The 27,695-nt window shown below is 44.1% G+C and overlaps 2 protein-coding genes across 2 annotated transcripts in view; one reads left to right on the forward strand and one right to left on the reverse strand.

The window, feature by feature from the left end:
- Positions 1–22,378, reverse strand: part of Mrps27 (mitochondrial ribosomal protein S27) — a 77,527-nt gene extending 55,149 nt beyond the window's left edge. Inside the window, exons 1-4 of the mRNA XM_057789742.1 lie at positions 22,305–22,378; positions 16,441–16,518; positions 6,618–6,688; positions 4,696–4,754 (exon numbers count right to left, since the gene is read on the reverse strand). Of these exons, the coding sequence (XP_057645725.1) occupies positions 4,696–4,754; positions 6,618–6,688; positions 16,441–16,518; positions 22,305–22,377 (281 nt within the window). The 5' untranslated portion in view covers position 22,378. The remainder of the gene's footprint in view (positions 1–4,695; positions 4,755–6,617; positions 6,689–16,440; positions 16,519–22,304) is intronic.
- A 127-nt stretch (positions 22,379–22,505) lies between these two features.
- The window catches only part of Ptcd2 (pentatricopeptide repeat domain 2), a 31,491-nt gene continuing 26,301 nt past the window's right edge, over positions 22,506–27,695 (forward strand). Inside the window, exons 1-3 of the mRNA XM_057789734.1 lie at positions 22,506–22,633; positions 23,908–24,000; positions 26,102–26,231. Coding sequence (XP_057645717.1) covers positions 22,528–22,633; positions 23,908–24,000; positions 26,102–26,231 — 329 coding nt within the window. The 5' untranslated portion in view covers positions 22,506–22,527. The remainder of the gene's footprint in view (positions 22,634–23,907; positions 24,001–26,101; positions 26,232–27,695) is intronic.

Here is a 27,695-nt window from a genome sequence, read left to right on the forward strand (position 1 = left end):
TACAAAATACAATATTCTAAAACAAATATCAGAAAAATATCTACGGTGTTGAATTGGACAAAGATTTCTTAGAGAATACCAAAAACAAAAGAAAAAAAAACATGAAGAATTGGATTTCCATTGAAGTTGAAACCATACTTTGAAAAATATATTAAGTGAATGAAAACACAAGACTGAGTAAAAGGAATTTTCAAATTCAGTAAAAAGAAAATAACCCCCAGAACAGGGTGAAAAATTTGAACAATTTGCCAAAGGAGGAAATCATCAGGCAATTACAAATTTAAGCCAAAATAAATACACATTGATCCAGCTTAATCTGTCAGGAATGAGATTCCACTAAGATTATAAAATGGGATAAGTACTTTGTAAAACAGCAGTCAAGTTCTTTAAAAGTTAAACATCTATCTTCTATATGTTCCAGCCACTCTACTACAAATTCACCCCAGAAAAACAAAAAGACACGTCTATACAAGATGGATACTCTGTAGGTATTCTTAGTACTCTGGGCTGCTATGCTAAAAGCGGAGACTCTCCAGATGCGGAATCACCTCCCACCGTAGTAAAGACAGCAGTCACCTCAGATCACGGGAACATAAGCCATACTGGGAAGCGTAAGTGAAGTAAATGAACTTCACACCCTATTCTTGTTAACTAGATGAGAGGGGAAAGAACAGACTGCAGGAGCAGGGGCCAAAGTCTCGCATTCTCATCACCAAGCCCCATGAATCTCTGGTCAGACAGGAACCAAATTTGTCAATTTGCTACTGTCTGATACAGAACATTAATAATAATTGACTGTCTCTCAGGCGTGGGGTAAGGATTGGCAAATAAAAACAACTACAGCAGAGTTAAAGCAGGGAACTGTTTCTAAAAAAGCTCTAGGTTTGCTTGCTGCCCAACGACTTTTAGACTTAAAAAACAAGTGTGAGTTTCAGAGACGAAGTAATACATTAGCAGAGAAACTTAAGAGAGCTAAGCAGCCCTCAGAGGAAAGCTACTGCTGTGTGACTTTGCACGCAGCTCACTCCTAACAAACCCTCCCTCCCTGTCCCCACAGGCACAGGTTCCTCCAACCCCGCCTTCGAAGGAGCCATCACAGCAGTTCTGCTCACTGAAAAATGAAGCTATTTTGGTTCTTCGACAGGCTGCCAACCTAGGACCTGGAGACACGCAGGCTGCCATCTGCCGCATCCCAGCTGTTCTGACCTGTCGCCTGCTATCTGCCAGGTCAGCTGAGCAACTGCTGAAGGACGCTGGAGGCCACGACACAGATGGATGGACGTGCAACCCCACCATAGCCAGTCTCCAGACTTAGCCTTCCTCTCACTACTGGGCAGCATGCTGCTCTCCACGACAACACAGGAGTCTGACTCTGGGAAAAAAGATCCGTCCCCAAAGCTCTAGAGCCTTTTGTACTGTGTGGCAATGGATTCAACATTCACCACAGTTTTTCTAGAAACCACAGGCCCCTTTAGAACTGTAAAATTCTCAACAGAGAATAAGCTGTATAGCTGGAGAGGCCTGTCACCCTGCGGGAAGGATCATTCTGCTGCAGATTAGACAGCCTGCTGGGGCCTGCAGAGTCTTCTCGCCCACCTCATCGGGACGGACTATACCCAACCTTTCATTTGGAGACAGGGTACCTATCAGTCACGCATTTGCCTTCCTTCACGGGGCAAGCTGGAATAAGAAAATCAAGTATTTGTATGAAAAGAAAACAAAGATAGAATACTTGAAAAGGCCTGCAGGAAGAAGCAGGACGAAGACCAGCAAAAGAACCTATGGCTCACAAGCTCTCTGAGGAGGCCCTCAACCTTTCATATTTTACACTGTGAGCCCTCTGGCAGGTGTGGACCCTTCTCCAAATGGGCTTTTTTACAACTGAACCCAATTACACTGAGAGACAGTTATCGAGACACTAAGAAGTTCCAGGTAAGGCAGCATATGCGCTGTACCATCAGCGCTGGGACCCAGAGCCAGGAGCAGCCTAATCACCAGCTTCTGAGCTGTGATGAGCACAGTTTTTGGAATTCTGCTACAAATGTGATATGATTAAAAAAAAAAGTCAATGACTTTAATTGGTGAGAAAGACAAATGCTTCAAATAGTGACAGCATCTGTCATCTATACTCATAGTCAAAGAAAATGCTAAGCATTATTGAGAGACGAAAATGTGACTTTTATGCTTACCCAATTTGCAGATATCTATAAAATGCTCTCTGCAGACCCCAATATAGAAAGTAGCAGGAGGGATGGCTTCTCTGGCAGAAGCCACAGAGTAGCTGGGCCTGTGGCAGCACAGTGGGGCCTCTCACGGTTCTCATTTCCCCACCCACGCCCCAGGTGTCTCAGAGGGTCCCAGGACCACTCCTAGAAGAGCGTGCATGTGCATACTCTCAGGCCGGTTTCCCCAGGCTCCCAGTCAAACCACACCCACTCTGAGTACCCTGAGCCTCTGCCTCAGGTCCTACTGTCCCCATGCCATACATGAGCCGAAGTCTCTGCCACACCAGCCACTGTTGGTGCTCCTGGCACGGCCTGTTTTCCGAGTGTTGGCTCTCACTTAGCTTTAGCCTTCCCACTGTCTGAATCACTTCCATTCTTGCTGATTTTCCCGTCAGCAGCAGAGTATCACTGTTTTCGGGTTTCTGTCTACACACAGGCTGCCTTAAGCACCCCAGTTTGCTGTGGTAACGAGAGCGCCCACTCCTTTTCCTCCACGTTTCCTTTTCTACCATGAGCGGAGGATCCCAGAGTGGCTGGCTCCCAAGAGCGGTGCACGGCCCACAGCAAATGTCCAGATGTTTGTTGTCCCTCCTGCTGCCTCAAAAGAAGCCCTTCTATAAAGATCCCTGGTACCCTGTGAAGCTGGAGTTCCCAAGCTTTCATGTCTGTGATATTTGGAGATTTCAAATGTTCTCCAGGGATGAGAAGATGAGAAGGGTATGTGTGTGTGCCACAAGTCCTGGGACCTGCTGCTACCGTGCCCAGATTCCATGGCAGAAAGTCCATCAGCTCTCCACCGGTCAATTACGACATGATGGTGGCTACAGGCTGTGTCAAGGGAGGAGGTAGGCTTATGCCATGGGCAGCAATAAGTTTTACTCTAAGCCAGTGCTTCTAAACCTTCCTAATGCTGCAACCCTTTACACAGTTCCTCATGTTGTGGTCACTGCCAACCAAAAATTATTTTCATTCATAAATATAGTTTTGCTACTCTTATGAATCATAATGTAAATATGTGCTTTATGACAGTTTTAGGCCACCCCTGTGATAGGGTCACTCAACCCCCAAAAGGTCATGACCTACAGGTTGAGAACCACTGCTTTAAGTGATGGAACACCTCAAGGAGTAAGAAATGCTGCCTCCTGGCAGGATAACCGGAAGCTGTGGGCTATTTAAGATTAAGAAGTTGCTGGATATTTCTTCATGTTAGGCAAGGGATCTGAAGGTCATTTTGAGAGGTCGAAAGTCCCTCTGTAAGATGTTAGCCCAACAATCGCAGAAGGCCTACCTCAGAGAATCAGCTCTTTGGTGTCCAAGCTTAACCTCTGACTCTACTGGAGAGAAACACCAGGAGTTCACAGTTTCTAACTGCCAATGTTTACAGAAGCTTTCCTGAGGCCTTAATATGTTTTGTACTTCTCCGAGGCTGGGAAGCAGACATTTAGACAATGAGCAAGCATCACTATCACTATCCTTGCCTGGTTTGCCCAACTCTCACACACATAAAAGTATCCACTGTGTCACAAAAAAAAAGTTTCTTAAAAAACAAAAAGCTTGAGAAAATAAGCTAATTTTCTCGATAAAGAACAGGGTTTTTTTTTAAAAAGATACCTTAATAAGAACATTAGTTTTGATTAAAGCAAATGATGAGATGCCAAATCACAGCAGCGTAGATTTGAAGCAAGCAACAGTCTTATATACATGGTCTACACGAAGACAGAAACCAGCAACTGGTGTAGGAGGTCCTTCTGCCTATGTGTTGCTTTCATTGTTTAATAAAAGAACTGCTTTGGGCCTATAGCAGAGCTGTAGGGGACAGAGCTAGGCGGGAAAAACTAAACGGAATGCTGGGAGGAAGAAGGCAAAGTCAGAGAGAAATGCCATGGAGCTGCCGGAGACAGATGCTGGAAATTTTACCCGGTAAGACACAGCCTCATGGCAATACACAAACTAATAGAAATTGGTTAAACTAATATGTAAGAGTTAGCCAAAAAGAAGATAGAGCTAGGGCTGGAGAGATGGCTCAGAGGTTGAGAGCACTGACTGCTCTTCCAGAGGTTCTGAGTTCAAGTCCCAGCAATCACATGATGGCTCACAACCATCTATGAGATCTGGTTCCCTCTTCTGGCCTGCAGGTGTACATGCAGGCAGAATACCGTATACATAATAAATAAAATCTTAAAAAAAAAAAAAAAAAGAAGTTAGAGCTAATGGGCCAAGCAGTGATTTAATGAGTATAGTTTCTGTGTGATTATTTTGATTCTGGGCGGCCAGGACGAACAAGCGGCTCCTTGCTATAAGCAACTACATGAATCTTCTGTTAATGCTCTAGACCACATGCAACTGGATTCAATCTCACACACACACACACACACACACACACACACACACACATTTCTCAGTACTACAAAAGAAGAAAAACACCCAGTGTTAGAAGTGGGTGTGAAGCAGAGGCGGGCAGGGAGCTTACTTGTAAAGATAGTACTCTGCAGAATCTATATCTTCTCGAGATGAAATGTTGTCCACAAACTAAAGGAAAAAAAAAACCTTTGTTAAATACAAATTATGCCATGTTTGGTCAAGTTCATACACTGATCTTTAAAGACATGTACTCTTTTTATTGGGACGATGGTCCAATGGTATGGTTCCTTTCTGAAAACCCGTCACACTGGTGAAAACAAATCAGATACCATAGCTTCTCCTCTATGTATAGCACAACGTTGTTCCAAAACAAAACCACCAACAGGAAAGCACCCAGGAAAAGCCAAACCCGCCCTTGTTCACACTGGAGGAGAGCTCTGTACAGTATTGTTTACAGCTATCATCACCTCTGTCCCTGTCTCTCCTCCAAACACATGGAATACGTAGTTGAAATGGTAGGGACGTTAAAGGTTGGAACAATACTGTTCAGAGCATAGCATCTAAGTGTAGAGAATTTGGTGTGTAACCACTTTGACTCTGACTTTAGAGTTGGTATGGAACAATCGCTTTAGGACTGGAGGCTCCTTTCAGGCTACAAAATCTACTAAGCATTGGGCCTGGGGATGCAGCTCACTGGTAAAGAGCACTTGACTAACGTTTATGAGGCTCTCAGTTCAATCTCCAGCACTTGAGAAGAAAAAGTGGAAAAATCTGTGAGTACGTTCCTTACCTATGATCTGAATGAGCAGAAACTATTATCCAAGGATGGATTCTGCTCTCAAGTGGGCAATCAGAAGAGGAAGAGAGAGGAAGAGCCCAGGGATGCTGAGAGTATAACCAGAACCTCAGAAAGAGAGAGAGAAGGGAGGAAAAAGGGAGACTTTCTAAAAAGAATCAGGACCTATGGGTTTGATTTAGAAATCCATTAAAGGGCAGATAACATGTGGTCCAAACACAGGCCCTGTGCTGGAGAACCAGCTCTCCTGAGAGCTTGCTGTGGCACAAACAGATGGCACAGCCCCTCTGGGACTTCCTTGCCCCATCTGTATAAACAGCTACAGGCTTCCACCCTGAGGAGTTTGAGTCTCAGGCTGGAGCGTGCACCCACATAAAAGCTCATTGAAGTTCCAAGTGTTGCCTGAACAAAAACCAGACATTACAGTTCACAGACAGGTGCCACCCTCAAAACCATGGTTTCCCAGTTCTCCACTCTGACAGACAGGAGTCCCTTAAACCCAAGTGATGACAGCGGAACTGCCTCCCTATGAAGAGGGTCAAAGGCACAGAGGAAGGACAGGACTGGAAGGCAAGAGCTCTCCTCCCCCTCCCACTGGAGGAGCCTATCACTTCCAGCCTGGTAACCTGAAGTCACCATCGAGACGGGACCAGCACATCCCGCCTTTGATGTTCCCGCCTTTCTTCTTGGAAGCTGTGCTGGATCTGGAGTTACCTACACCACGCTCCTATGCAAACGAACATACATGATGCATGGCAAGAAACTAGAAGAGCGACCGCCACGGAAGGGCTCCAGAGTGGCTCCACCATGACTGGTCCCGACTGTCGCCTGATCTCCTCCTCCCCACTATCTAGCAGCAAGCAGTTTAATGTCAGCAGCCATTCTTCCATAGATGGTGGTCAGCTACTGAACGCCTGTTTTCTGCTCTCACACTAGAGGACACAGTAACTTTAAAAACACGAAATAATGTAACCAGACGAAAAAACAATCAGCGATTGCTAACTTGAGTCTGGTGTGTTTATTTCCTTTCACTTCAGCCACTACATCATACAATATCTGTTGTAATTATAAAAACATACTGCACTGTGGTAAGACAGTTCCCATGGTGACCACTACTTCTACAACACGGCCTTGTCTACAGTCTTGCTTGTCTCCTTTGAAAACACGATTGAAATGTTCCTACCTGTGGCACTGCTAAAGAATTAACAGGCTACTTTCTTTTAAAATGGTCTTACCCGAGATATTGACAAAGAACTAACAGGCAACTTCCTTTCATATGCTTTGTCCATTAACGAAGCGAGATCAGCTGTGAAGACAAAGGAGAAAGAACCGTGTTAAATATACACATTTCTCCAGGAAAATCCACCAGACTCGACTCCTGCCAGAAGGCTGCGAACATGACAAAGTCAGTATCAAAGCAGGCTCACACTTGCTTTTTCAGAAATTGAGAACAGCCGACGTCAGTCACAGTTTTAAATGACTTATTCAACTAGGGAATGCAAAATAATAATTACAAAAAATACAAATTTAGCTCAAAAATGAATCAATAAGGTGCCTCTGTAAGGAAAGGCAGAGTATATGTCTGTCCAACTCCACGAGAAGAAACCTTCGCTGATCACCTCCAAGCATGGTAACCAGAGCCTATCTGAAGCCTTCACACCCAGGCGTCTTCAGTCAAGGGGAATTGGCCAGGGCTTCAATAAAGGCAACAAACAGCTGCAGAGCCCGCATCTGATGAATAACATTTACATACTGCAGTCAGAAAGGTTCGCTGCAAACACACTATGTGACCAATCACCTCGCATTACAGCGCTGGTGTGATGAATGAGGCAGAAAACAGCGAAGGGCTGGAGGGCCAGGAAAGCGGGACAGCTGCAGCGTACGGAGGGCCAGCACCACAGGCTTCTGGACTGTGGCCTTCCACAGCCAGTCACACTTTATGCATTAGTGAGGGGCCAACAGATGCCCGAGTTCTGTTCAATGGGCTGTGCCAAAGGTGTTGTTTTCCTAGGTTCTTAGCTCCCCAGGAATATACACTGAGGCTGGTGGTTGTGAACATCGTAGACTATGGGGAAATGGACCTGAAATAAGAATTCTTCATTTAGCAGCATTTCAACTACATGATGTTGAATTACATTTAGAAGATGGAACATAAGATAGTAGTGAAGTGTTCTTGTTTGAAGACAGCAATAACACTGAGGATCTAAGGACATAAAAGGCTTTAGTGAGGAGACTGACTTTTTATAATGATGGAGTGGACTCCCTAAAACTGTAAGCAGAATGGTAGTGGCCCACACCTTTAATCCCAGCACTGGGAGGTGGAGGCAGGCAGATCTCTGAGTTCGAGGCCAGCCTGCCCTACAAAGCGAGTTCCAGGACAGCCAGGGCTATACTGAGAAACCTGTCTGGGGGTGGGAGTAGGAGAAAGACATAAAAACAAAACCAGAAACAAACCTGTGAATTTCCAGGCCTCCCCCCATATTCTATAGGCTTGCAGTAAACCAGTGCCATCCAAGTCTATTAGCAACAGAGCCAGCAGCTGGTAGTACAGCCAGCTGAGATGACTGTGAGATGTGTAAGAACTGCCATGGAGGGAGGGAAGCAGGTTCTGGATATGGTGTCTAAGCTCAAATAAAATACTAAGAAATTCTATTTCTGAAATAAAATGAACTATATTGTTTTAACCACCCTTCTTACCATAAAAACAATAGTAATTATTTCTCACACATAAAACTGAGCTTTGAAAAAGGTAGATACAATTGCCAGAGGGCACACGGAAACTCACACCTGGAGGGCTTGAGGAAGTAATCAATGGCAGTCACCCCGGGACACAGGGAGACCCTGTGGCACGGAGCCCTGGTTTTAATAACGGGCAGCATCCGAGGGTAAGAATCAAGCCTCTGTAAAAGGTGAGGCTGGTTGTGGGCTCCTGTACAGTCAGGCTGGAGCTGCATTGGTACTGGAGAGAAACTGGAAAACAATGCCCCCAAAACAAGGACTGCTGGTCCCCGACCATTCTAAAGCACAAGTCAGCCCTGGTGCCTCTGAAGCCTTCAGAATATGCCAAGCTAAGGATTTTATTAAAAGGGGTGTCCGTTTACACACAATCTAAAAATGGCTAATTTAAATGACAAGAAGCACATCAGTCATTTCCTGGGAGTCTGGGTACGGAGCAGAAAGGAGGGAAGGGTTTTCAGGGACCAGAGAAGACTGCCTTTGAAGGGTGACAGGACTGTGGCGTGTAAGGTCAGACAGAGCCCAGAGCCCACATTTGCCAAAATTTATTAAACTGTATGCTTTAGGCATGGCTTGTTTTTATGTAAATACTGCAAGAAATCTCAAAAAAAAAAAAAAAAAAAAAAAAAGGATAGCTGGGACAGAACAGGAAATAAAAACAGGCATAGTGCTGTCTGTCTACAATACTAGCACCCCAAAGTCGGAAGCAAGAGGAGCGCAAGTTTGAGGACAGCCTGCAGGGCACATCATGAGGCTGTCTCCAAAGCAAGTGAGCAAACGAACGGTGAGCTGAGGAGCAGGTTAGACACACGTGAGAACGAGTGAATTGAAAATCAGACTGGGGCAAAATTACACAGAATGCAATAGGATGCTATTAAGAGACACTGAAAATAGGACAATTTCTGAAATAAATTTAATTTAATGTCCAAAAAAGCAAATGAAGAGAATGAGGTGAGATGACAAGCGATGAGAAAACAGCTGAGGGTTTGTGTGCCTGTGTCCATATTCTCGTGTGCACGGCCTAGGATGGGTGTGGCGGTCACAGGCCAGCACCAGTGTCATTCGAATCCTCAGGCACCATCCACACTGTTTTCTCTAAGCAGGGTCTCTCGCTGGGCTAGAGCCTGCACGCCATCACCCTTGTCTAAGATCTATAAAACCTCCCTGCCTTAGCCCAGGCACGTGACTTCTCTGGCCCGGTTCTTTAGGACAGGCAATCCACCCAGGAACAACACCCAATGAACATGCATTTATCTGTTTTTAATCTGGTCTGATTTGGCCTTTTGCATTGCAGAAATATATAACATTATGGATTCTTCCAACCCAAGACAAAAATAAAAGCAAAAGCAACAGCAACAAAAGATACGAGATAATACTAACCACAAAACATGACCAAAAATAAGTCCAGATATACCACCAATCAGGAAATGAATGCCAGATAGGTCACGACCAAAAATCTAGGTGTATAAATCATAGGAACATAGAAAAACTGGAAATAAATGCAAAAACATTTACTAGGAGAACAGCAGCCAAAAGGCTACAGACAGAACTGTGAGACACTATCAGATGCAAAAGTCTACAGACAAAATGAGGGCTTTGAAAGGCGGGTCATTACATGACTTTACCAGGAAATTAATTTTAATCCAGCACACGCCACAGTACCACAGCATCACAGTAAACAGAATTCTCAGAAGACTGTGGCAAGCTTCTCAGTGATCACAAAGCCAGTCACAGACACTGGAAAAGGAGCCACCGTGAGGCGTGGTTTCAGTGCTAAGGAAAGCCGGTGAAGAAAGGAAAGGTCCTGGAAGGAAGCTACCAACCCAGAGGGGTTCCTATCACCTGTGGTTTCTCCCCACAGGGCAACAGCAGCCCCTTTCTCCTAAAGAATGGACACAGGCTGCGACTGCACTCACTAGAGGACAGCATCTCAGGAAATAGGCTGCAACTGTGTTTGTTTCTCCCATTTTAAAAGGCAAAAAAGAACAGAACACAGACACCTAAACAATGAAGTTACTAAAGGAAGCAGAAACAGTAAAACATAAGGGAGTCAATCGTACAGACTTTCAGATTTCCTTCTATTTGTGCTTCTGTGTTAAACAAACGGATCACTAACGGACAAATGCACAAGCGAGGTGTGCATTCACACATCTGGAAATGAGAAGGACCATACGCTCAAGTCAGACTCACCTCTGAACTGCCAGCTGAAGGTAACAACACAACCTAGCCAACCTCGTCCTAGACCTCTATGGACAGCAGTCTGGAGCCAAAGGCCTCCACAGACAACAGTCGAAGCAAACAGCTCTCAGCTGTAACATGCTCAGTTATAAGGCCTCTGCAGAAACAGCAGTTACCAAGAACAAAAGTGGCCTCTGCCTTTGATCCCAGCATTGGGGAGGCAGAGGCCTGCAGATCTGAGTTCAAGGCCAGCCAGATCTACATAGTAAATTCCAAAACAGCCAGAGCTACACAGAGAAACCCTGTCCGGGGGAAAACAAACAAACAGACAAACAAAAACAAATCTGTAAGTTTATAATGGCAATCGCCTTTGGAGGGTATTTTGAAATTGCCTCTTAGGTACAAATTCTATCATGGATAATTAAAATGCTAATGAAGGAAAAACTTACTGCATTTTTCTTGGTAGTAAACAAGGAACAAATGACAGAAATACACAGTAACGGTTTGCCCTCCTAAGGAAATAATGGAGCAGGCAGAATCACCAGGGTCTTCACCCGCCAGAGGGACAGACAAATGCCTGTGTGTCCTGACAGAGGTAAACAGTTACTGTGTTGTGCTTAAGACAAAAAGAAACCAAAACCACAGAACAAGCCCCGAATCTGACAATCCTGGTGATTTACAACCGCTGTTTACACAGGACAGACGGAAACCAGACAGACATATCACACAGCACCACAAAGATGACTTCAGCAAACCTAGAATGTGAGGTGATCTACAAAGGGCCAGTCTGCACGAGTGTGCCACAGGAAGTCCTCTGTAAATGAAGAAAACATATTAAAGATATGAGGCACATGAGGAAATGTGAATGTATAATATTTAATGATGGCATTAGAGTTATCCTTAAAATACTCATCTTTTGGAGATATGTATCAAATACACATGAAATGATTAGGTAGCTGATTTACTTAAGCAGACTGATGAAAGGGAATAGGATATAGATGAAATCTAATTGTTAACTGTTGTATCAGGTTCACCTTCATGTTTCTACAAACAGATTTTATTAAAGAGTCAAGAAAAGGACAACCAACTTTACTGCCATGCTCCAGTTGGGTCCTTGTTCAAAGTACTTATAAAAATACCAGAAACTGAGCCAGGCAGTGGTGGCGCACGCCTTTAATACCAGCACTCGGGAGGCAGGGGCGGGCGGCTGACCTCTGTGAGTTCAAGGCCAGCCTGATCTATAAGAGCTAGTTCCAGGACAGGCTCCAAAGCTAGGAGAAACCCTGTCTGAAAAAAAAAACAAACAAACAAGAATACCAAAAACTGGTCGGGCATGGTGGTGCACACATCCAGTCCCAGCACTTGGGAGGCAGAGGCTGAATACTGAAAGCTGGTTATTTCATATCCACATGAATGCTTTATATATTTAACAATGGCTTTAAAAACATCTTTTGAAATACAGAAAACATATTCCTCTCTCCACCATTTGCTTCCTTGGGCCTGTCTTAATTCAAAGGATTAGGTAGGGGTGCAGAAAGAGAAAAAAGGCTCAGCGCTTATAATTGCTGAGACAGCGGGTAACGGGAGTTCGTTACATTATTATCTTTTCTGCTTTACACTTTCTCATTTAAACTCTTATAAGGTAGCCTAAACAAGTCAGGAGCTCAGGTGTTTCCAAGGAAAGCAAGACGAATGCTCCACCTCTTACTCGGGTGTGCTCACTTGGTGCTAATTCATTGCAGACGATCTGTGCATCTTTTGGAATGCACAAGGCAAAGCAACAAGCAACCGTCAAGAAAAGAGAAACGCTCAAGGACACTCTCCTTCAAGGACCTCCCCAGGACCAGCGGGCCGTGCCAAAGACACCACACACCGGCTGCCGCACCAATGGGAGGCCACAGGAACAAAGGCCTCATATCGGCCCTCCTCCCTCCTCCAATTAGCGAGCCCGAACTCACCACCTCACGGACCTCTCATCGCGGTGCCCAATCACGGCGCTCCACATGAACGCACGCTCCCCGATAGGTCCGCGCCCAGCGCAGAAGGAAGAGCATTTCTCTCAAGGACCATACTGCCATCTACTGCCTGATCAGCGGGTACGCAGCCACAGGAGCACCCGGAGCAGGCAGCAGGCAGGATCAGATTTCAACCTTGTTAAAGCAAGCAGTCATGACACACAGAAAAATGGGGTTGTATGAATCAGAGGTGGGAGCAGTTACACAATGGGATAACACGGTCTCTGAAGGTTCCTTTTTCTTCCAAACAGTCTGAATTCAAACTTTACTTCACATCAAATAATATATACAGGGTCAGACACAAGGGACTCAGGGACTTACTCATTACACATATTTCTAAGATGAATGTTTAGGAACTAAGGCAGACACCACACACCCTCAATTTATGGCTATAGACACGGACAGCGACAGATGAAAGTGGTAAAATTGAGACACAAACCCAGATGCCAGCCTCTTGGGTGCACAATCCACATCACACTTCTTAAGGAAGGCAACAAGGCCAGATAACATGCCAGGCGGTGGTGGCACATGCCTTTGATCCCAGCACTCAGGAGGCAGAGGCAGGGGAATCTCTATTGAGTACGAAGCCCAGCCTGGTCTACAGAACTAGTTCCAGGATAACCTGGGTTACACAAAGAAACTGTTTCTAAAAAAAAAAAAAAAAAAAAAAAAAAAAAGTAGGAAAACAGTTCTGACTGGGTGTAGCAAGGTACTGAAGGCGGAGGGGGAGGGGCAAAAATGCCTGGAGGTGTTCAGTAAATGGTAATTTACTCTGCTTTCCCAAGTATTGCTTTTAACAGAGAAGGGACAACTGCCCCATGATATTTATGTGTTACACATTATCAGCCTCATGCTTTGGCAAGCAAATTGTTTATTCACGTAGCCAGGACAAAGATGCCTGGATTTGTGTCCATCTAATAGATCTAATAACTATCCCTAACACAAGGCACATATAGTGGCTGTCTCCTCTTCCTCATCTTTCCTCCACACCTAGGAAAACATTTAAAAAGCTTTCCCAGAATGCATCATTCCTTTACTTGTATTTCCAAGCACTGTGGATAATTCACGTACGGCACACGAGAACGATCTTTGCTATGTAATTATTTGAAGCCACACTGGAATTATCACTAGAACAGTGGCTTTTATGAAGAGACTGACTTCAGAGGGCGCCTTCACATAATGTGTAGGTTATTTATGACTTTCACGATGACTGGAAGGCACAGCTGGTACTTTTTGGATAGAAGACAGAGAACTGTATACCGTGCAATGCTGTGGACTCTCCCCACAAAACCCTGCCTCTGCCTGGAGCCAAGATCTAAGCATAGAAGGGAGACTACAGCAAGGCCTGGGGAAAACCCTTGCAAATGGATGGAGAGCAAGGTATTGGTGTGAACTTATTTCTGGGTAAGGATCAAGGAACATCTAACACCCAGATCTTGCTTCTAATAGCACTCCCCACTAAAGGGACAAGTGTTCCCAAGAGGGCTGGGTGCAGAGCCAGGGAAGGGAGGCAAAATGGCCTACAGTGCACTGAGGCGAGTGAGAAGCAAGTGAGGAGAACGAGAACATGGAAACTGACTGGAAAGCACTCACACTACCAGCCAGGAAGGCTGGGACACCAGCCTTCCAAATAAATCATGACAGCAATGCACCATTAAAAAAAACCCATAAACCAACAAAATGTCAATGACAGATAACTGAGAAAAAAGCACAAAAGCAAGGTCTGCTGCCTCAGAAGACAGAGCTGAGCAATAGTATGGAAGGGGGTGGAGTCAGGAAACCATCACCTTGCAGCCTTCACGGTACAGAATCAGGCTATCATCACTATGTTAATGTCCCCCTACTTCTAGACTGCTAGTCAAGAGGGAGAAAAACCAGCCAAGGCTGCAGTGGAGAAATCAGACACAGTGACAGGAGACGGGCGCTCACACGGCTAGTGCAGGCACACAGATGTCCAGATGACACACCGACAGGGTCACAGCAGCAAAGAGTAGTGCGCCTGGGGAGGCAGACTGGAGTTTAACCACTAAAAAGAGGAGAAGGAATAATTTCAAATTAAAGGAGACTTGATTTAAATGCAATGTGAACCTGAAATGGTTCCTGTATTAGAGGAGAAAAATGTGGTAAAGGACATTTTTGGAGTCAAGTGACAGAAAAGATAGGAAAAAAAGAATTAATGAAGTCAAAAAAATGTACTATGGTATATAATATGTTGGGTAATACATGCTGAAGAATTTAAGATGGCTATATAATGTGTGAAACAAAATCAGATAATTAAAAAGATAGCATGTGCACACCTCTGACCTCTGACAGGGACACAGTAAGTCACGCAGGCACACACACACACACACAAAACAGAATGAAAAAGCAAAAACAAATACATCAAAATGGTAACAAAAAGTGAAGATGGAACTGCCGGGCAGTGGTGGTGCACGCCTTTAATCCCAGCACTCGGGAGGCAGAGACAGGTGGATCTCTGTGAGTTCGAGACCAGCCTGGTCTACAAGAGCTAGTTCCAGGACAGGAACCAAAAGCTACAGAGAAACCCTGTCTCGAAAAATCAAAAAAAAAAAAAAGAAAAAAAAAGTGAGGATGGGCAAAGGGTAGGGAGGAACTTGCTAATTTTCTGTAAGTTGAAAATTCTTCCCAGGGGCTAGGATATGGCTCAGCAACTAAGAGTACTTGCTGTATACGCATGAAAACTTGAGTGTGAATCCCCAACACCCACAGAAAAAGCCCTGACGGCTGCGTGCAGGTCTAGAACCATTCCTGGGGGGCTGGGGTACAGATGGGAAGCTTGCTTGGGTTTGCTGGTCATCAACTCACCTCTAAGTTGAGTGAGAGACCTGTTTCTAATTAGCAAACTAATTCGTTTTACATATAAACACAAAGTACTTCTTTCATAAATAAAAGTAAGCTGCATTTTTCATTAACGCATCTTCAATGCAAACTGACTGAGGACAGACTTTTGTGCTATCCAGAGTTTTACCTAAAAACACTCATTTTATAAATAAAATTGTCACTCTACGGCCACTTGCCATGTCCATGCCATTGTCCACTGTGTGTGTGCCTTGCATGGAGAATGCAAGGACATAGTTACTTCCGAATCCTTGGTGAGGCCTAAATATCTCATTACATTTCCAAATACTACTATATGCCAAATAACTTCGTTTTTCTTTTTTCTATCATGGTAATTATATAAATTTGAAAAGTGTTATGTATGGAAACATATTTGCTTTGAAGTTAATTTCAAGAGAGTAAATAGTGCTGATTTAAAAGGCTGTGCCAGTCCTTTAAAGCGAGAGTCAGACTGTAAGTTCCCTATGGAGGGCTCGACCACTCACCTTCGCACCCTGCCCTGCTCTGCTTTGCCTGGCCCTGCCCACACACCCTTTCTAGAGCTGCTGGCCAACTCTGCAGCTCACATGCTCAGGGGAGACCATGACCATTCTGAACATCCAAAAGGCGTTCAGAGCTGACAGCTATGTCCCCGCCCTTTGCTCTGTCTGACACAAGTACAAGGGTGGGGTGGTGTTAGGCCAGCACTGGGATTCACGCGCACACCAAGAGTCTCATACCCCACCTCCTATCTGTTCAGTCCGCAGTGTCCTGGCGGTGGCCTATGCGTGGCAGGGCAGTCATTCACAAGTATGCTAGTACATTTGTAAAATGTGCTTGTGCGGTCAGTGGCTTCTTTTAGGCCTTGGTAGCATTTACACAAAAGGCCACCATCTGTGAACTATGACAAAGGAAGAAGGGGAACAGAGGGTAAAGTGTGAGCTTACTCCTGGGAAGACACTTTCTTCCAGATCTGTCACTTGGCAAAGATAGTTAAGAAAACAATGAGATTAAAAATTAAAAAAAAAAAAAATAGTACAAAGTATAAAATTCCATAAAATGGAGACAGGCTGTGTGAAAACTACACGACTTGATGAATGAAAAGCAAGAAGGAATCGCTTACACAAGCTCAGCAAATAACAAAGGCAGTACGAGGGACGCAGGGTCAGCAAAAGTGATTCCTTTCAGGACGTAAAACGTACTTCTGTGAGCTGAGCCATCGTAAAACTATCTTTCCATTCAAGTTTCATGTGAGACATGAGGACAAGTGACAGAACACAGCAGCACCTACCCAGGTGGTATTGCTCCTTCTCTCTGGCTTCCCACTGGTGGCTGTCCACGTATGCTGCGGAAAGTAGGCATCTTTTACCTGGGGAAAGAAAGACAAGGTCTCAACAGGCACGCAGTTTAAAAGATGTGCTTTACTGAATACGGCTTCTGTTGTATTTGCAGCCTCCAGCTTGGGCATTTAAACTTGAACGTGGTACTATAATGGATGCTGCACAGTTCACACTAAATCACAGGAAAGTCTAAAAACCTCCTCAACAGTTTCATAGGCAAAACTGCTGGTCATCTTAATCTTTTAATGATAAAACTGAAAATCATTTCTACTATCAAATTACAGCCCAGGTTTTCAGGGTCCTAAAATTCTTCATTATCTCCAAATAACCTGCTGAACTATTGCTAAGTCATTAACTGGATATGTTATGTTATCAATCCTGAAAACATTTCCATTTGATTCTGATTAGCCAATCTGCCCTTATTTTGCATAACAAAAAAATATCATATCAGCCCCAGAACCCCTGAGGAGAGGAAAGAAACCTGAAAGCTAAACTGGAAGCCTCATAGGGGACAGAGCTGGACTCCTGGTGGCCGGCACAGTGCCCGGCATCAACAGTACTCAATGAACACTCAATACACGACCTCCTGATGACAGTCTCAGCAAAAGGAAAACCTTCTATACCTATAAGGATACTCTCAGAAAAATAATAGAATCCTACAACATTGAAAAAAAATAAGTAACTTTCATCAGGAACATAAAGCACCTTTACAATTTAATAATACAGGACAGGCCAATTGAAAGTAGGTTGGGCAAAGGATTTGAGCAGAGAGTTCTCAAAAAACAAAAAACAAAACAAAACAAAAAACCAAAAAATATGCTGGACCTGGTAACACAAGCTTGTAATCCTAGTCATGAAGAAACTGAAGCAGAAGGGTTCCAAGCTCAATGTCTTTCTGGGCTATAGCGTGAGTTCAAGGCCAGCCTAAGTAACTTAGTCCCCAAAACAGTAAGTACTGGGCCAGTATGATGGGTCAGGGGGGTTCGGGGACTGCTGTTAAAACTGGCAACCTGAATTCAAAGTTGGGACCTCACATGGTAGAAGGAGAACTGACTCCTGAAGGCTATTCTCTGGCCTCCACATGGGCCACAGCATATACATGTTCCCCTCCCCTACGAAGTAAATAAATAAACGTATTTAAAAATTATAATAGTACAAAAGGATCTGGGGCTATTAGTGATAGAAAGCTAACCCAGCATATGTGAGGTCTTGTGTTCAATGCTCAATATCATATACACCACACCATACACACACTCACATATTCACATACACCACATTTCATACTCACACACATACACCAAACACAAATTCACACTCCCCCTCCCCCACATGCTATTGTTCCTCCATGTCTGAGGAATTAGTTCCAGGATTTCCCATAGACATATGAGTTCTGACATAAAATGATATTTAAAAAAAAATGCATGGTGGTACATGCCTTTAATCCCAATACTCGGGAGGCAGAGGCAGGAGAATCTCTGTGAGTCTGAGGCCAGTCTGGTCTATAAAACAAGATCCAGGCAAGGCAGGGCTACATACAGAAACCCTGTCTCAAAACACCAAACCAAATCAAAACTGGCATAAAATGATGTAGAGTTTGAATATAACTGAGGTGCACCTTTCTAAATTTTGAGAGTCTCTGCTATATTACTTAATTTCATGAGAACAACTATGCAAAGAGCTGTTTTGTTTGATTATTTAGGGGATAGTGACAAGAAAGGAAAAAAAATAACCACATATTCAGTCCAAGTGTAACTTTGTGTGTGTGTGTGTGTGTGTGTGTGCGCGCGCGCGCGCCCATGTGCATATGCCCATGAAGGTCAGAAAAGAACCTTGGGTTCCTAAGATGGGGATAGGCAGTCGTTAGCTACCCATGGGTGCTGGGAACCAAACTCTGGTCTTTGGCCAGAGCAGTAAGCACTCTCTAGGCCCCAGATGCAGTTTTTTAAAAGTATTTTTGATTTGTGATTGGCTGAATTTAAAAAAAAATGTGGAACTTGTGATTATGGACACAACACACACAGAAAGACAAGCAAAGATGGTTACCATCACTGGCCACTAGGAAAATACAAAGCAAGGCCGCCCACTACGAAGATCACAATCATAAAGCAGAAGATACAGTTCTGAGTGAAGTCAGAACTTTATACATCTCTGGTGAGACTATACCGTGGTGCAAGTGCTTGGAAAAACAGGCAGAGCCCAAGTGTTATCACAGTAGCCAAGTGACCTAGTAATTCTACTCCTAGGTAGATATAAGAATGAAAACTTAAATTTACATCAAATTTATACACCAGTGTTCATGGAAGCATTGTTAATAATGGAAAAAAAGCAGAAGTGCCCAATAATGGAAAAAAAGCAGAAGTGCCCAAAATATCCACAGGTTATAAGGATACATTATTTAGCAATTTAAAAATAAGAATCTTGAAAATATTCTGTTAAGTGAAAAGACATCAGTCTCAAAAGAGCACATACTGTACTCCACTTCCGTGAAACATCAGAATAGGCTAATCTCGAGAGCAAGAAGGTTACTCGTTGGCTAGACCTGGGAATGGGGTCTAGGAAAGTGAGTAACTGCTAACGGATATAGGTTTCTTTGGGGGTGTGATAAAAATATCCTAAGTTGGTTGTGCAGATGCTCACACAACTCTACTGAAAGTCAAAACTGTGTACTTTCAACGAGTGAGGTGTGTGGCATGTGAGTTCCATCTCAAAAGCAGCAGCCCAGAGATCACAACAGCCCACACGGACATTACAACCTGAGCTTTCTATAGCGGAGAATGACTGACGATAACATCTGTCTTGACGTCTGGCCTCTACATACATGCACACTCACATACATGCATACTCAAACATGCAAACACACACACTTTGAAAAATAGAACAACAGTCTCATCTTTCTGTGCTGCTTTATGAAGCACACCGAGGGCCTAGATATTAATGTTACAGCCAAAGAATTTCTACAGCCAGGGGCAAAAGGTTAAAGGAGGTCAGGCAGAAGCAAAGTGGAAAACCTGGGTAGGACTCTACACTTTAGTGTGCATATGAATCTCATTAAAATGCAGACAGTAGTTCTGCAGGTTGAGAGGGCAGACAGATTCTGCATATCTAACAGATGACAATCAAAGTCCTCAGACCACATTTGACTGAGTCAGAGGACAGACTTCAAACTCAGGGGCTTAGGGCTCAGCCTGCCCAATCCCTCTCTACACCTGCCACTCAAAATATTTACTTAGCCAAGCTGAGGCAAAGGTGGGTGCACCTGCATGTTCAAGGCCTACGTGCCCTATGCAGAGTTTCAAAGCAATCAGCCTACCTAGTGAGATTCTATCTCAAAGAACTAGAGAGTTTAGAATCTTCTCAGGCCTACTATCCTTAGATCGCTCTCCTTTGGGCAACAATATTCTTTAAAATAAGTATCCTCAATAAAAAGAAAAGGGCCAGAACCTCAAAATTTGGAGAAAAACATCTGTTCCTTCTACATGTTATTGTTATTTCAGTCTTTACTGTTTGTTTGTTTTTATTATTTTGAGACAGGATTTCTCTGTACCAGCCCTGGCTGTCCTGGAGCTTACTTAGTAGACCAAGCTGGCCTTGAACTCAGAGATCCACCTACTTCTACCTCCCTGGTGCCAGGATTAAAGGTGTGTGTCACCATGCCTGGCTCATGATTTGGGCTTTTAATCGAATGTCTCCAAGCATTTGTTGCTGTTGGAAGATGCCAATAATGTGACTGTGGAAATAGACAAGCTTTAGAGTCACAAATTAACTTCTAATCCTTGGTTTGCCAGTAATAAATGCTACAAAAAAACTGATCAAATCACACAGCAGCTCTGTCTTTCATCATACACAGAATGAGGGAATACTACCGATTTCAGCATGGCAGTTGAGGACTCAGTCTCTTAATGTTTACTAAATAATGGTTGTCAGCATTCAGCCACCTGCCAGGCCCCTTGAAGACCAGACAGGGCAAGGCAGTATCCTATCACTTTAGAAGGCTAAACTCCGCCTACTTCCCTCTCTACTTCTCTGTCTCTTCCATCCCCTTCCCCCTTTATCTAATAAAACTCCCCACTTAAGCTCTATCTGTGTGGAATATTTGTCTCTTGCTCCCCAGGAGGCCCCTGGGCTCTCACCCACCAGTCCTTTGCGCGCAGAATCCTATCAAAGGTGTAAGCTTCCACCCTCCGTCCTTTCCATTACTTGTCTTTGTTGTTCTACCTCAGTTAACTTTTCTTCCAACTTTTTGATCATTTTAGCTGTTTCTCATCGTAAGTAGACTAGATAGAAGTCTGTGTTCCATATGCCAACTGGCCTGTTATGAGTTTATACAAAGCAGAGTGCTTTTCCAGATCAAACATTTCAATATGTCTAAGTCAAGCTATTTATCCACATACCCAAATCCTTGAGTCCTGTGAATGTATATTTTCTCCCCATAGCCTCCACCCATGGCCTAATGTAGTGTTTGTCCGATATAACTTACTGTAGTGATGGAAATGTTCTATTCTAAGCTGTCCAAGTCAAAGACCACCAGCTACATAGATTCACTGAACACTTAAAACACTTTCTACCACTAAAAAACTTAGTTTTTAAATATGTATCTTCAACTTAAATTTAAATAGCTACATGTACTAGCAACTACCATGTTGGAATAGCACAGGTGCAGTATAAGTCTGCTAGATTAAACTGAAATCAAGCCACTAAGTTAAAGGTTCTCTCAAGTTGCTCCATGCAATCTCCATTCCCTTGTTAGAATGGTTGTCCCAGACATTATAAGCAACCAACATACTCTCCCTTAGCTACTAAACAGGGTCTTAGTAGATTTCAGAGGACTTACTAGCAATCATAATTAAATATAGTAAGTAGCTCTACAGAACATTCTTACTTTAGTACCAAGTATTGTTCGTACCAATTTGCCAAATGCATGATATACAACCTTTTAACCACGTAGTGCAACCCCTAAATCTTCAGAAAACTCTTGAGGTCAACTATGAAGTTTCTTAAGGGCTGTACATTAAGCAGTGTGAGCAAGTGTGTATTTTTTTTTAAAGCTGGTGTTAAGGCAGGTTGACTGAAAAGAGATTAGCAGCATTGGAAACATCCAAGCGTGGTTAGTACATTTTACTCCTATAATTCGGCATATTTTCAAGGATTATGAAGTTGTAACCATTGCAAACTTGGCTTCTTTAAATACTTTAAAATGTGTTTTCATCATCAGATCCACTACAAAGGCTTTGAGTGGCTCGCAACTCAACTCAGACAGCAAAGTGCTCTACGGATAACTAATAACACTTGTTCACCTACACGTGGGAAACGGTAAAAATGAAGTGTGTGGCAGAAGTTGTGAACAAGGTCACTGAGGAAAGCGAAGTTGGTAATGAAATATTCTTTCACGAGGTGAAGAACGGGGATCCGAACCATCAAGTACGAGGCTGTGATCAGGTAAAGAAAACTTTAGCCTGATGCCTCTCCAAAGAATTCTCAGGTGGAAGAAAACTATTCTGACCCCAGGTGTGAACATAATTTGGACTTTTCATGGTAAGCAAAATGTCTGCTGGCTTAACACATTAAAACTGCAAGACATACGCAAAATCTCTCACGCCACTGGCTTCCTTTATAATTTTGGACTGGCAGGTGCTAATTCTTAAAGGAATATTAGTTCCTTTTCCTTTCTACGCTACCAATAACCTAAACGGCTTCTCTAGCAACCGGATCCCAGAAGCATTTACGCCCTTCTTGAAAGCTTATCGCTCCCTTCATTCAGTGAAGAGAGTATTGAGGGGTCTAATGGAGCCGCCCCTCCAAGGCAGCAGCCACCAACCTGCCAGGGAAAGGCGAGCCGTAGCTATTCTCCGAGCCAGGAGCATCCCACACCGCACCATGGGGGCCGCCATCTTGAAGCGTACCAAGTGGAACGCCGGCCGGGGGGTCAGAGCCAGAGGTGGGCGGGGCAGGGGCAGAGCCCGCCTCCGCCGGAAGTGGGCCGCCTCGGGCGCTTCCCCCTGTCCGGGTGCCGCAGTTGGTGCGGTCCGGGCCGGGACAACATGGCTACGGTGTTTCGGCCCCTGGAAAGGTTGGGGGCGCCGCGTCCTTCGTTGCATCCCGGGGTGACAGGCTCAGGCTCCGCCTGCGGCCGCTGCACTCTCGGAGGTACCCGCGTCCTCACGATGTGGAGGAAGGGAGGGTGGAAGAGAAGGGAGCGTGAGACCCCAGCATCTCTCTTTGGAGAAGGCTCGGGCGACCTTTCCCTCTGACTGCACGTGTGTGCAGCCCGGTTGGCTGGGGACCGCGAACACCCCCAGTTGGTGCTTGGAAAGCAAGGACAGCTAGGGTCTGGACGCGGAAAGTTCCACGTTGCTCTTGGAGAGCTTTCCTCACTCATTGGGTCTCCTTTTCTTCAAGGCTTTGGTACGAGTTTAAGAGAGGAGAACCCCAGCTGTGCTCCTTACAGAGACAGGCTTCCTCATCCCCCCAAGTTATTCCTTACTGCCTTCCTGAAAATATTAAACGTGAGACTGCTACTGAATGATAATAAAAAGTATTTAACGTTGTGATGTATTTTACATAATATGAATTCCTTTCCTTCAGTCAGCATCCAATGACAGAGGTTGTACCTTTACAAAACAGGAAACAGGCAAGACTGTCACTTGCCCAAGGACACAGAAAGCTGGCAGAGGGAGTATTTGAATAAAACACCCGGGTCTGACAGCTTCACAGGATTCCCTTTTCATAAATAGCTTTATTATTATTATTATTATTATTATTATTATTATTATTACTGTATCTTAGCAGAACTCAGTGCACAGTTTTTTTTGGCTAAGCTTTATATGTTTTTATCTCATGCACAGCCAAAGATGCTGAAGAAGGGTACATTCCAGACTTGCTAAGCTGTGGTCAGTGATTTCTGCTTTAAGGCTACTTGAGTCCGGATCTAAAAGGCCATCTTCAGTTCAGAAGCTACAAAACCAGAAGTCTCAGTGTAGCTTTTTTTCAATATCCCATGCTTCTCAAACCAAGATAAACCAAATAGGAAAAAAAAGTGTGTGTGTGGTGTCTGTGCAGTGTGTGTGTGTGTGTGTGTGTGTGTGTGTGGTGTCTGTGCAGTTACTAGCCCTTACCTAGATGGCAAATGCCCGTTTGTTCTTCACTTCTCTTGTGTCAACCAGTCTTCACATTCCGTTAATCATAAGCTACTTTCAAACATAAGACTTTTGCCAAGATTTGAGTTCAGTAGTAGACTGGAGATGTTTGTTTCCCCACCAGGAATACTGTAATATTTTTATCTATCTGGATGGATCACTTATTAATATAATAGGTAAAGATGAGTTCATTGGAGTCAACTAAGCTCTAACCTATGTTATTTCCTAAGGGGGGAAAAAAGACAATCAAAATAATTTCACTTATTTTCTTTTCCTATTCTTTAGCTAAAAGATACCTACTCACAGACAGCATTGTGAAACTGAAGGAATTCCAACAGAAGAAAGTGGCTATTGCATATAACCTTCCCAGCACCAAAGGTAGTAGTAGTATCTGTTCCGTTGACTCTTTCGTCCGTTTGTCATTCAAACTTCCTTTTTCTCTATTCTTTCGAGACCTACCACATAGAGGGAAAAAAAGTGAACATTTGCTTAGTTTCCTAGTCTATCTTTTCTCTCACATTAGCCCTGCCCCCAGGATCCCAGGGAAATAGTGAAATTAGCCATGTACCCAGTTGTCTAGTCTGTGCCACTCAGTATGATTTGAGGACCAGCGTCAGCATCAATTGGGAGACGGATGGAGATACAAATGGAAGGGCCACAGATGATTGTATACACTGTATAGTTCAAGAATCCAGGTGACTGGCCTTCAAATGTTGAGTAATCCTTGGTGAAACATAGACTTTCTGATCTACTTGTAGGTAAATGAGACCCCCTTGTGAGAGTGCATTTTGGCATTTTTACATCGTAAAATCTGGGATTTGCTTTGAAAAGTTCATTGTGTTTAGAGTTTATAGAAGAATCAAAATTAGCAAACTGTTGGTATTTGGTTTTTGGTTTTTTTATTATTATTTTTATTGTTTTTTAATTAAAATTTCCACCTGTCCCCGTTTCCCATTTCCCTCCCCCAACTGTTGGTATTTGTTGAGGCTGGTTGGCCCTTGATGGTCATTATATTGTTCTTTCCTACTTTTGAGAGATAGGTCAGGAGCTAGGAGTGTTTGTCATACAGAATTAATGGCTCCTCCCACATTTCTCTCATTGTGATTATATGGTAAATACTCGAAAACCAAACTATTCAGGTCCAATTTACATTTTCAGTGTTTTAAATTCACAGGGTTTCTTAACAATTAAGAGGTGCAGAATGCAAAACATTGCTTTGAAATCTTTTAGATGAAAACTGCTTAGAAATCTCTAAAGTTGCATTGTTTAGATCAAACAGGCATAGGATGAAAATTAGGTTGCTAATGCCGTTGCTTACCAGCAGTTATGGTATGGTGGGCCCTGTGCCAGATGCTTTCTGTATATACCCTTATATAATCCCATGAGCTGTAGGTATCATAGTCCTCTATTTGTGCCTGAGAAGTGATGTCTCACAGACAAGGGTATTTATTCACAGAGCATATAAGTGGAAGGACGTAGATCTTCCCAGGTCCTTGCATCTGTAAAACAATCACCTGGTTCTGAGAAGAAAGATCGAAAGACCCAGCACCTTGGTCGTAAACCACGTTGGTCTTTCCTGTACACCAAGAGCAGTGTGACTTGGCTCGAATCCTTGCATTGCAAATGGACTTTGTGCGGCTACTTCAGCAGCTTTCCTTCAAAGCTCTGGACTTGTAACCAATCCTGAGATATTCATGGAACTCCTAAAATGAGAATAGCCCTGTCTGTTGCCTCCTGTGCTGTGTTTCCCAACAGTATTGAGGAAAATAATCCACAGAAGCCATGTTCCCTTTGATGTTTGTTCCATAGAAGCGCAAAGACAGGGACCAAAATAGATAGTGATGCCCTGAAGATGATCTGTCCCTGAAGAGTGCTACTGTTTAGAGAACTGGTTTGTTTGGTTTTGTTTTTTTCCCCTCTGCCCATCCTATGGTAGTCTGGTTTACAGTAAAGACAGGCCATGGGGATGAGAGAGGAAAAGCTAAACCAATTGCAAGAACACAAAATATTCCTGAATTACATGGTCTGACCACTGGCTAAATCCACGATGAATTTGCATTTCCTTTTACTTCCCTTCTTGAGATCCTGCTCATTGATGGTCTGAGTGTCTGGCTGCACGTTCTCCTCTTGTTGTCAGTAACCTGTGGTGTTTCTTATTAGGGCTGCAATAGTAGTGTTAAACTTGCATGTGCCTGAGTGTCACCTAAAGCATGCCAAAGGCACTCCTACACCCCTCAGTTTGTGATTTCCAGAGACTGGGGTGGACTGTGGCCCTGAATTCCCTATGGCACAAATGTGCCTTATAGACTGCCTTTAGCACCCACTCCTCTCGAGGTGATGGCAAGTGAGGGACGCCGCCATATGAGAGGTCCCTCAGTACCTGTTTGCAGTGAGCCGTGCTTGGGCTTCTCCCTGAGGCCAGCCTGCTCACAGTCCCACCCATCCTGAGTGGTCGCTACCACCTTGTGCTCTCTTTCAGCCATCTATTTCAGAAACTTGGAGGAGAAATTGACCCAGAACAAGCTCATCTTGAAGGAAGAGTTGAAAACCGTGCTCCACTTGTGCCAGTCCCGGGAAGATGCGGAACTGGTGAAAACTGTCATTTACAGGTGAGGCGTCCCTGAGACCCCGCCGCCTTCATCGCTCCTCACCCCATGAATGCCTGAGACCCCTGCAGCCTTCATGCTCCTCACCCCGCCCTTCCCAGAGTAGTCGCATCTGCTCTCAAGACGTTCACTGTCTCCTCTACGCAGATGACTTACAGACATCTTGTCCTGATGCCTGCCTTTGACCTCAGACGTTGAAGGGGCTGAGCGTAGGAAAGCAGCTCATACCCTACCAACAGACTGGCTGGTCCCTCCAGTTACCACCCCCTAGCTCCTCAGCACACCCCAGTGCTCCTCTGATAGCCCCCAGTCACACAGGGCAGGTATTTTGGAGCCTCTTTTCCTGGATAGGATACAAAGTCTGTTGCTTCTTCTTTCCCTGGTACCTGTGGCCTCTTTGCCCTCCTTTCTGCCTACTCTGTCTTTTTTCTTAGGTACTAGTTGAGTGGAAAGGAAGCACTAGGCCAGTGTTCCTCAACCTCCCTAATGCTGTGACCCTTTGATATTTTGTTGCTACTTCATAACTATAATTTTGCTACTGTTTCGAATCATAACTATCTGTTTTTCAATGGTGAAAAGGTCATTTGACCCCCACAAAGGTCCTCGACCCACAGGTTAGTGGGTCCAAGAAGATCTTCCTTGAATTTCTGATGTTTCTGTGCTCTTCCGTGTGTCCTGGCCCTTCTCTCTCTAGTGCCTCACTGTTCATTAGCCTGTGTGAGCCGCACAAACCCACACAAAACTGGAAGCTGCCAGGCCTTGCAGCAGCACCACAGACAGCTCAGCTTCTCCTGCCCTACGGGATTTGTCTGGTCATACCAAAGTTGGATGTAGGGAAAGGGACCCCAGTCCTGGATAGTTGAGACAGCAGGTTCATGTTGGGAGGGATAAAAATGATGAAAATTATTTTTAAAGCCCGCTTGCAAATATTTACATATTTTCACAGATTTTTATGCAAATATTTAATAATTTTAGTAGGTTTTCCTTTATATAGCTTGGATGTTTTTGCTTATTTAAGTTGGTTAGTTTTTGAGACAGAGTTTTGCTTTGTAGCTCAGGCTGGACCGGCCTTGATTACACAGGTCTCAAACCACAGCACTCTTGGTTTCCTGAGTGCTGAGATTGCAGGCATATGTCACCACACTCGGCTCCTCCTAGTTCAAGTTATTACTATATAGAAACAGTATTCTCTACATTAATATAGTCTACTTTATTCTTATTTATATATCAAGGAGCCATATTTTAGTGACACTACAGTATTTATCTTAGTTAGGACTCTGTTGCTGCAGCAAAACATCATGACCAAAAAGCAAGTTGTGCGGAAGGGCTTATTTGGCTTACGCTTCCATATTGCTGTTCATAATGAAGGGAGTCAGGATGGGAGCTCAGACAGGACAACAGGATCCTGGAGGCAGGGCCTGATGCAGAAGCCATGGTGGGCCACTGCCTACTGACTTGCTTCCCATG

Source organism: Chionomys nivalis, chromosome 15 (assembly GCF_950005125.1).
Source record: "Chionomys nivalis chromosome 15, mChiNiv1.1, whole genome shotgun sequence".
In the NCBI taxonomy this organism is placed as follows: domain Eukaryota; kingdom Metazoa; phylum Chordata; class Mammalia; order Rodentia; family Cricetidae; genus Chionomys; species Chionomys nivalis.